Raw genomic sequence first — 12,264 nt, 5'->3', positions numbered from 1 at the left:
GAATGATATCTACTGACTATAACAACACTACTGAATGACATCTGACTATAACAACACTACTGAATGACATCTGACTATAACAACACTACTGAATGACATCTGACTATAACAACACTACTGAATGACATCTGACTATAACAACACTACTGAATGACATCTGACTATAACAACACTACTGAATGACGTCTGACTATAACAACACTACTGAATGACATCTGACTATAACAACACTACTGAATGACATCTACTGACTATAACAACACTACTGAATGACATCTGACTATAACAACACTACTGAATGACATCTACTGACTATAACAACACTACTGAATGACATCTGACTATAACAACACTACTGAATGACATCTGACTATAACAACACTACTGAATGACATCTGACTATAACAACACTACTGAATGACATCTGACTATAACAACACTACTGAATGACATCTACTGACTATAACAACACTACTGAATGATATCTACTGACTATAACAACACTACTGAATGACATCTGACTATAAAAACACTACTGAATGACATCTACTGACTATAACAACACGACTGAATGACATCTGACTATAACAACACTACTGAATGACGTCTGACTATAACAACACTACTGAATGACATCTGACTATAACAACACTACTGAATGACATCTACTGACTATAACAACACTACTGAATGACATCTGACTATAACAACACTACTGAATGACATCAGACTATAACAACACTACTGAATGACATCTACTGACTATAACAACACTACTGAATGACATCTGACTATAACAACACTACTGAATGACATCTACTGACTATAACAACACTACTGAATGACGTCTGACTATAACAACACTACTGAATGACATCTGACTATAACAACACTACTGAATGACATTTACTGACTATAACAACACTACTGAATGACATCTGACTATAACAACACTACTGAATGACATCTGACTATAACAACACTACTGAATGACATCTACTGACTATAACAACACTACTGAATGATATCTACTGACTATAACAACACTACTGAATGACATCTGACTATAACAACACTACTGAATGACATCTACTGACTATAACAACACTACTGAATGACATCTGACTATAACAACACTACTGAATGACATCTACTGACTATAACAACACTACTGAATGACGTCTGACTATAACAACACTACTGAATGACATCTGACTATAACAACACTACTGAATGACGTCTGACTATAACAACACTACTGAATGACATCTACTGACTATAACAACACTACTGAATGACATCTACTGACTATAACAACACTACTGAATGACATCAGACTATAACAACACTACTGAATGACATCTACTGACTATAACAACACTACTGAATGACATCTGACTATAACAACACTACTGAATGACATCTACTGACTATAACAACACTACTGAATGACATCTGACTATAACAACACTACTGAATGACATCTGACTATAACAACACTACTGAATGACATCTACTGACTATAACAACACTACTGAATGACATCTACTGACTATAACAACACTACTGAATGACATCTGACTATAACAACACTACTGAATGACATCTACTGACTATAACAACACTACTGAATGACATCTACTGACTATAACAACACTACTGAATGACATCTGACTATAACAACACTACTGAATGACATCTGACTATAACAACACTACTGAATGACATCTGACTATAACAACACTACTGAATGACATCTACTGACTATAACAACACTACTGAATAACATCTACTGACTATAACAACACTACTGAATGACATTTACTGACTATAACAACACTACTGAATGATATCTACTGACTATAACAACACTACTGAATGACATCTGACTATAACAACACTACTGAATGACATCTGACTATAACAACACTACTGAATGACATCTGACTATAACAACACTACTGAATGACATCTGACTATAACAACACTACTGAATGACATCTGACTACAACAACACTACTGAATGACATATGACTATAACAACACTACTGAATGACATCTGACTATAACAACACTACTGAATGACATCTTACTATAACACCACTACTGAATGACGTCTGACTATAACAACACTACTGAATGACATCTTACTATAACAACACTACTGAATGACATCTACTGACTATAACAACACTACTGAATGACATCTACTGTCTATAACAACACTACTGAACGACATCTGACTATAACAACACTACTGAATGACATCTGACTATAACAACACTACTGAATGACATCTACTGACTATAACAACACTACTGAATGACATCTGACTATAACAACACTACTGAATGACATCTGACTATAACAACACTACTGAATGATATCTACTGACTATAACAACACTACTGAATGACATCTGACTATAACAACACTACTGAATGACATCTGACTATAACAACACTACTGAATGACATCTGACTATAACAACACTACTGAATGACATCTGACTATAACAACACTACTGAATGACATCTGACTATAACAACACTACTGAATGACATCTGACTATAACAACACTACTGAATGACATCTACTGACTATAACAACACTACTGAATGACATCTGACTATAACAACACTACTGAATGACATCTGACTATAACAACACTACTGAATGACATCTACTGACTATAACAACACTACTGAATGACATCTACTGACTATAACAACACTACTGAATGACATCTACTGACTATAACAACACTACTGAATGATATCTACTGACTATAACAACACTACTGAATGACATCTACTGACTATAACAACACTACTGAATGATATCAGACTATAACAACACTACTGAATGACATCTGACAATAACAACACTACTGAATGACATCTGACTATAACAACACTACTGAATGACATCTACTGACTATAACAACACTACTGAATGATATCTACTGACTATAACAACACTACTGAATGACATCAGACTATAACAACACTACTGAATGACATCTACTGACTATAACAACACTACTGAATGATATCTACTGACTATAACAACACTACTGAATGACATCTACTGACTATAACAACACTACTGAATGACATCTACTGTCTATAACAACACTACTGAACGACATCTGACTATAACAACACTACTGAATGACGTCTGACTATAACAACACTACTGAATGACATCTGACTATAAGAACACTACTGAATGACGTCTGACTATAACAACACTACTGAATGACATCTGACTATAACAACACTACTGAATGACATCTACTGACTATAACAACACTACTGAATGACATCTGACTATAACAACACTACTGAATGACATCTACTGACTATAACAACACTACTGAATGACGTCTGACTATAACAACACTACTGAATGACATCTGACTATAACAACACTACTGAATGACGTCTGACTATAACAACACTACTGAATGACATCTACTGACTATAACAACACTACTGAATGACATCTACTGACTATAACAACACTACTGAATGACATCAGACTATAACAACACTACTGAATGACATCTACTGACTATAACAACACTACTGAATGACATCTGACTATAACAACACTACTGAATGACATCTACTGACTATAACAACACTACTGAATGACATCTGACTATAACAACACTACTGAATGACATCTGACTATAACAACACTACTGAATGACATCTACTGACTATAACAACACTACTGAATGACATCTACTGACTATAACAACACTACTGAATGACATCTGACTATAACAACACTACTGAATGACATCTACTGACTATAACAACACTACTGAATGACATCTACTGACTATAACAACACTACTGAATGACATCTGACTATAACAACACTACTGAATGACATCTGACTATAACAACACTACTGAATGACATCTGACTATAACAACACTACTGAATGACATCTACTGACTATAACAACACTACTGAATAACATCTACTGACTATAACAACACTACTGAATGACATTTACTGACTATAACAACACTACTGAATGATATCTACTGACTATAACAACACTACTGAATGACATCTGACTATAACAACACTACTGAATGACATCTGACTATAACAACACTACTGAATGACATCTGACTATAACAACACTACTGAATGACATCTGACTATAACAACACTACTGAATGACATCTGACTATAACAACACTACTGAATGACGTCTGACTATAACAACACTACTGAATGACATCTGACTATAACAACACTACTGAATGACATCTACTGACTATAACAACACTACTGAATGACATCTGACTATAACAACACTACTGAATGACATCTACTGACTATAACAACACTACTGAATGACATCTGACTATAACAACACTACTGAATGACATCTGACTATAACAACACTACTGAATGACATCTGACTATAACAACACTACTGAATGACATCTGACTATAACAACACTACTGAATGACATCTACTGACTATAACAACACTACTGAATGATATCTACTGACTATAACAACACTACTGAATGACATCTGACTATAAAAACACTACTGAATGACATCTACTGACTATAACAACACGACTGAATGACATCTGACTATAACAACACTACTGAATGACGTCTGACTATAACAACACTACTGAATGACATCTGACTATAACAACACTACTGAATGACATCTACTGACTATAACAACACTACTGAATGACATCTGACTATAACAACACTACTGAATGACATCAGACTATAACAACACTACTGAATGACATCTACTGACTATAACAACACTACTGAATGACATCTGACTATAACAACACTACTGAATGACATCTACTGACTATAACAACACTACTGAATGACGTCTGACTATAACAACACTACTGAATGACATCTGACTATAACAACACTACTGAATGACATTTACTGACTATAACAACACTACTGAATGACATCTGACTATAACAACACTACTGAATGACATCTGACTATAACAACACTACTGAATGACATCTACTGACTATAACAACACTACTGAATGATATCTACTGACTATAACAACACTACTGAATGACATCTGACTATAACAACACTACTGAATGACATCTACTGACTATAACAACACTACTGAATGACATCTGACTATAACAACACTACTGAATGACATCTACTGACTATAACAACACTACTGAATGACGTCTGACTATAACAACACTACTGAATGACATCTGACTATAACAACACTACTGAATGACGTCTGACTATAACAACACTACTGAATGACATCTACTGACTATAACAACACTACTGAATGACATCTACTGACTATAACAACACTACTGAATGACATCAGACTATAACAACACTACTGAATGACATCTACTGACTATAACAACACTACTGAATGACATCTGACTATAACAACACTACTGAATGACATCTACTGACTATAACAACACTACTGAATGACATCTGACTATAACAACACTACTGAATGACATCTGACTATAACAACACTACTGAATGACATCTACTGACTATAACAACACTACTGAATGACATCTACTGACTATAACAACACTACTGAATGACATCTGACTATAACAACACTACTGAATGACATCTACTGACTATAACAACACTACTGAATGACATCTACTGACTATAACAACACTACTGAATGACATCTGACTATAACAACACTACTGAATGACATCTGACTATAACAACACTACTGAATGACATCTGACTATAACAACACTACTGAATGACATCTACTGACTATAACAACACTACTGAATAACATCTACTGACTATAACAACACTACTGAATGACATTTACTGACTATAACAACACTACTGAATGATATCTACTGACTATAACAACACTACTGAATGACATCTGACTATAACAACACTACTGAATGACATCTGACTATAACAACACTACTGAATGACATCTGACTATAACAACACTACTGAATGACATCTGACTATAACAACACTACTGAATGACATCTGACTACAACAACACTACTGAATGACATATGACTATAACAACACTACTGAATGACATCTGACTATAACAACACTACTGAATGACATCTTACTATAACACCACTACTGAATGACGTCTGACTATAACAACACTACTGAATGACATCTTACTATAACAACACTACTGAATGACATCTACTGACTATAACAACACTACTGAATGACATCTACTGTCTATAACAACACTACTGAACGACATCTGACTATAACAACACTACTGAATGACATCTGACTATAACAACACTACTGAATGACATCTACTGACTATAACAACACTACTGAATGACATCTGACTATAACAACACTACTGAATGACATCTGACTATAACAACACTACTGAATGATATCTACTGACTATAACAACACTACTGAATTACATCTGACTATAACAACACTACTGAATGACATCTGACTATAACAACACTACTGAATGACATCTGACTATAACAACACTACTGAATGACATCTGACTATAACAACACTACTGAATGACATCTGACTATAACAACACTACTGAATGACATCTGACTATAACAACACTACTGAATGACATCTACTGACTATAACAACACTACTGAATGACATCTGACTATAACAACACTACTGAATGACATCTGACTATAACAACACTACTGAATGACATCTACTGACTATAACAACACTACTGAATGACATCTACTGACTATAACAACACTACTGAATGACATCTACTGACTATAACAACACTACTGAATGATATCTACTGACTATAACAACACTACTGAATGACATCTACTGACTATAACAACACTACTGAATGATATCAGACTATAACAACACTACTGAATGACATCTGACAATAACAACACTACTGAATGACATCTGACTATAACAACACTACTGAATGACATCTACTGACTATAACAACACTACTGAATGATATCTACTGACTATAACAACACTACTGAATGACATCAGACTATAACAACACTACTGAATGACATCTACTGACTATAACAACACTACTGAATGATATCTACTGACTATAACAACACTACTGAATGACATCTACTGACTATAACAACACTACTGAATGACATCTACTGTCTATAACAACACTACTGAACGACATCTGACTATAACAACACTACTGAATGACGTCTGACTATAACAACACTACTGAATGACATCTGACTATAAGAACACTACTGAATGACGTCTGACTATAACAACACTACTGAATGACATCTGACTATAACAACACTACTGAATGACATCTGACTATAACAACACTACTGAATGACATCTGACTATAACAACACTACTGAATGTATTAGATGAAGGGAAGATAACTGTTTCCATCGTCCTCCATTTTATAACCTTGTATCGTCCTCCATTTTATAACCTTGTATCGTCCTCCATTTCATAAACTTGTATCGGCCTCCATAACCTTGTATCGTCCTCCATTTTATAACCTTGTATTGTCCTCCATTTTATAACCTTGTATCGTCCTCCATTTTATAACCTTGTATCGTCCTCCATTTTATAACCTTGTATCGTCCTCCATTTTATAACCTTGTATCGTCCTCCATTTTATAACCTTGTATCGTCCTCCATTTTAGAACCTTGTATCGTCCTCCATTTTATAACCTTGTATCGTCCTCCATTTTAGAACCTTGTATCGTCCTCCATTTTAGAACCTTGTATCGTCCTCCATTTTATAACCTTGTATCGTCCTCCATTTTAGAACCTTGTATCGTCCTCCATTTTAGAACCTTGTATCGTCCTCCATTTTATAACCTTGTATCGTCCTCCATTTTAGAACCTTGTATCGTCCTCCATAACCTTGTATCGTCCTCCATTTTATAACCTTGTATCGTCCTCCATTTTATAACCTTGTATCGTCCTCCATAACCTTGTATCGTCCTCCATTTTAGAACCTTGTATCGTCCTCCATTTTATAACCTTGTATCGTCCTCCATTTTACAACCTTGTGTTTTCCTTCCTCCTGAAGGTTCTGAACAAAGAGAACATGTCGTGGCCACAGAACTTTGTCCAGTCCTATGTGACACACAAGACGGGTGAGACACCTTTACTTGGCTCGCATGTGGCTGTTGGGCCTGCAGTGTGTGTTATGCTGTGTTAATACTAGGTGTGTGTGTGTGTGTGTGTGTGTGTGTGTGTGTGTGTGTGTGTGTGTGTGTGTGTGTGTGTGTGTGTGTGTGTGTGTGTGTGTGTGTGTGTTATGCTGTTTTAATACTAGGTGTGTGTGTGTTAAGCTGTGTTAATGCTAGGTGTGTGTGTGTGTTATGCTGTGTTAATGCTAGGTGTGTGTGTGTGTTAAGCTGTGTGAATGCTAGGTGTATTGTGTGTTATGCTGTGTTAATGCTAGGTGTATTGTGTGTTTAGTGAGAGAGGGGGAGAAGAGGAGTCTGCTCAGGAGGAATGTAGAGCTGAAGAAGGAGTGTGCTCACCTGGAAGAACAGGACCAGCAACTCAGCACGTCCCTCACGGTATGACCTCTGACCATTGACACACTCACAACACAGTACAGCAGGACCAGCAACTCAGCAAGTCCCTCAGGGTATGACCTCTGACACCTGACACACTCACAACACAGGACCAGAAGCTCAGCAAGTCCCTCACGGTATGACCTCTGAACCCTGAAACACTCACAACACAGGACCAGAAGCTCAGCAAGTCCCTCACGGTATGACCTCTTACACCTGACACACTCACAACACAGGACCAGAAGCTCAGCAAGTCCCTCACGGTATGACCTCTGACCCCTGAAACACTCACAACACAGTACAGCAGGACCAGAAGCTCAGCAAGTCCCTCACGGTATGACCTATGACCTACTCACAACACAGTACAGCAGGACCAGCAACTCAGGAAGTCCCTCACAGTATGACCTCTGACCCCTGAAACACTCACAACACTGTATAGCAGGACCAACAAGTCCCTCACAGTATGACCTCTGACCCCTGACACACTCACAACACAGTACAGCAGGACCAACAAGTCCCTCACAGTATGACCTCTGACCCCTGACACACTCACAACACTGTACAGCAGGACCAACAAGTCCCTCACGGTATGACCTCTGACCCCTGACACACTCACAACACTGTACAGCAGGACCAACAAGTCCCTCACGGTATGACCTCTGACCCCTGACACACTCACAACACGGTACAGCAGGACCAGAAGCTGAGCAAGTCCCTCACGGTATGACCTCTGACCCCTGACACACTCACAACACAGTACAGCAGGACCAGCAACTCAGCACGTCCCTCACGGTATGACCTCTGACCCCTGACACACTCACAACACAGTACAGCAGGACCAGAAGCTCAGCAAGTCCCTCACGGTATGACCTCTGACCCCTGACACACTCACAACACAGTACAGCAGGACCAGAAGCTCAGCAAGTCCCTCATGGTCCCTCATGACCTCTGACCTTATGACCTTGACCCAACACCAACAAACACGCAATACGTACCCTAGACTAGGTTAATCCCTCACTCATCAAATCAAATTTATTTATATAGCCCTTCGTACATCAGTTGATATCTCAAAGTGCTGTACAGAAACCCAGCCTAAAACCCCAAACAGCAAGCAATGCAGGTGTAGAAGCACGGTGGCTAGGAAAAACTCCCTAGAAAGGCCAAAACCTAGGAAGAAACCTAGAGAGGAACCAGGCTATGAGGGGTGGCCAGTCCTCTTCTGGCTGTGCCGGGTGGAGATTATAACAAAACATGGTCAAGATGTTCAAATGTTCATAAATGACCAGCATGGTCGAATAATAATAAGGCAGAACAGTTGAAACTGGAGCAGCAGCACAGTTTGATTGAATTACAGCAGAGATCCTGCATATAATGTTGAGATGGTCTCCACCTTATCAATGGGAGGCGTTGACCCGAAGGTGGGAAGGCAGGTGGTCTGCTTATCGGTCTGCTCACTGTATTCCCACATGGACAGATTTTGACGGGAGTGGATCCTCTCGCTTCGCCTCGTTCCTCTCTGATTATTGTGTTGGGACGGGAACGTAGTGATTTCCATTGAGCTCAGGAGCTCAACAGTGAAGCAGAATGCTAACTAACTAGCCAGATGGAGCTCAACAGTGAAGCAGACTGCTAACTAACTAGCCAGATGGAGGTCAACAGTGAAGCAGACTGCTACTAACTAGTCAGATGGAGCTCAACAGTGAAGCAGACTGCTAACTAACTAGCCAGATGGAGCTCAACAGTGAAGCAGACTGCTAACTAACTAGCCAGATGGAGCTCAACAGTGAAGCAGACTGCTAACTAACTAGTCAGATGGAGCTCAACAGTGAAGCAGACTGCTAACTAACTAGCCAGATGGAGCTCAACAGTGAAGCAGACTGCTAACTAACTAGCCAGAAGGAGCTCAACAGTGAAGCAGACTGCTACTAACTAGCCAGATGGAGCTCAACAGTGAAACAGAATGCTAACTAACTAGCCAGATGGAGCTCAACAGTGAAACAGACTGCTACTAACTAGCCAGAAGGAGCTCAACAGTGAAGCAGACTGCTACTAACTAGCCAGATGGAGCTCAACAGTGAAGCAGACTGCTAACTAACTAGCCAGATGGAGCTCAACAGTGAAGCAGACTGCTACTAACTAGCCAGATGGAGCTCAACAGTGAAGCAGACTGCTAACTAACTAGCCAGATGGAGCTCAACAATGAAGCAGACTGCTACTAACTAGCCAGATGGAGCTCAACAGTGAAGCAGACTGCTAACTAACTAGCCAGATGGAGCTCAACAGTGAAGCAGACTGCTACTGACTAGCCAGATGGAGCTCAACAGTGAAGCAGACTGCTAACTAACTAGCCAGATGGAGCTCAACAGTGAAGCAGACTGCTAACTAACTAGCCAGATGGAGCTCAACAGTGAAGCAGACTGCTACTGACTAGTCAGATGGAGCTCAACAGTGAAGCAGACTGCTACTAACTAGTCAGATGGAGCTCAACAGTGAAGCAGACTGCTACTAACTAGTCAGATGGAGCTCAACAGTGAAGCAGACTGCTACTAACTAGTCAGATGGAGCTCAACAGTGAAGCAGACTGCTAACTAACTAGCCAGATGTCTTCGTCAGTACTTACACATGTTTATGTTCCTGTGTCTCTGTCCCAGCAGAAGGTGATGGACGTGCGGGAGCGTCTGATTGGTCAACAGAGGGACACCCAGTCCTCCCTGGAGCGTCTCAAGGCTCTGATTCGTCTGATCCAAAGAGACCAGATGATCCAGGTTACCATGACAGCCACCGCCACCACCACCGGAGTGTCCCTGCTCTCCCTGCCCTGGATCAAACCCTCCGGCGCCGCCACACACACAGTGCCCCCTGCTGGACCGTCTATGCTACTGCAGCAGAAGACTCTGGTCATGCCACAGTCTCAGACACAGAGCCAGGCTCAGGGCAATGTCTGAGCTCTAGTAGTACCACCCCAGCCCACCAGGGGGCCACAGTTCACAGTCCAAGGCTGGCCCACAAATGGCACTCTATTCCCTATATAGTGTAGAACTTTTAGTAAACGGACCCATAGGAGAAGTTTCAAAGACATGTCCATTTGACATCAGAGCCCTGGTCTGAAGTAGTACACTATATAGGGAATAGGGCTCTGGTCTAAAGTAGTGTACTATATAGGGAATAGGGCACTGGTCTGAAGTAGTACACTATATAGGGAATAGGGCTCTGGTCTAAAGTAGTGTACTATATAGGGAATAGGGCTCTGGTCTATAGTAGTGCACTATATAGGGAATAGGGCTCTGGTCTAAAGTAGTGCATTATATAGGGAATACGGCTCTGGTCTAAAGTAGTGCACTATATAGGGAATAAGGCCCTGGTCTAAAGTAGTACACTATATAGGGAATAGGGCTCTGGTCTAAAGTAGTACACTATATAGGGAATAGGGCTCTGGTCTAAAGTAGTACACTATATAGGGAATAGGGCTCTGGTCTAAAGTAGTGCACTATATAGGGAATAGGGCTCTTGGTCAAAAGTAGTGCACTATATAGGGAATAGGGCTCTGGTCTAAAGTAGTGCACTATATAGGGAATAGGGTGCCATTTGGGACTCATCCGAAGTATCCATGCCACGTGGCCATCTGTCACAGAGACATTGAAGACAGCGGGGTTTTTATTAAGAAGAAGAAGAAGAAGAAGAAGA

The 12,264-nt window shown here is 39.5% G+C and overlaps 1 protein-coding gene across 1 annotated transcript in view; it reads left to right on the top strand.

Moving 5' to 3' along the window:
- The window catches only part of LOC139394717 (PHD finger protein 21B-like), a 29,977-nt gene extending 18,253 nt beyond the window's left edge, over window positions 1–11,724 (top strand). Inside the window, exons 10-12 of the mRNA XM_071142815.1 lie at window positions 8,085–8,151; window positions 8,480–8,583; window positions 11,235–11,724. Coding sequence (XP_070998916.1) covers window positions 8,085–8,151; window positions 8,480–8,583; window positions 11,235–11,525 — 462 coding nt within the window. The 3' untranslated portion in view covers window positions 11,526–11,724. The remainder of the gene's footprint in view (window positions 1–8,084; window positions 8,152–8,479; window positions 8,584–11,234) is intronic.
- The last annotated feature ends 540 nt before the right edge of the window (window positions 11,725–12,264 follow it).

Source organism: Oncorhynchus clarkii, unplaced genomic scaffold (assembly GCF_045791955.1).
Source record: "Oncorhynchus clarkii lewisi isolate Uvic-CL-2024 unplaced genomic scaffold, UVic_Ocla_1.0 unplaced_contig_1604_pilon_pilon, whole genome shotgun sequence".
Classification (NCBI taxonomy): Eukaryota; Metazoa; Chordata; class Actinopteri; order Salmoniformes; family Salmonidae; genus Oncorhynchus; species Oncorhynchus clarkii.
Note: the sequence above shows the minus strand (reverse complement) of the source record. Positions and strands in the feature narration are given on the sequence as shown.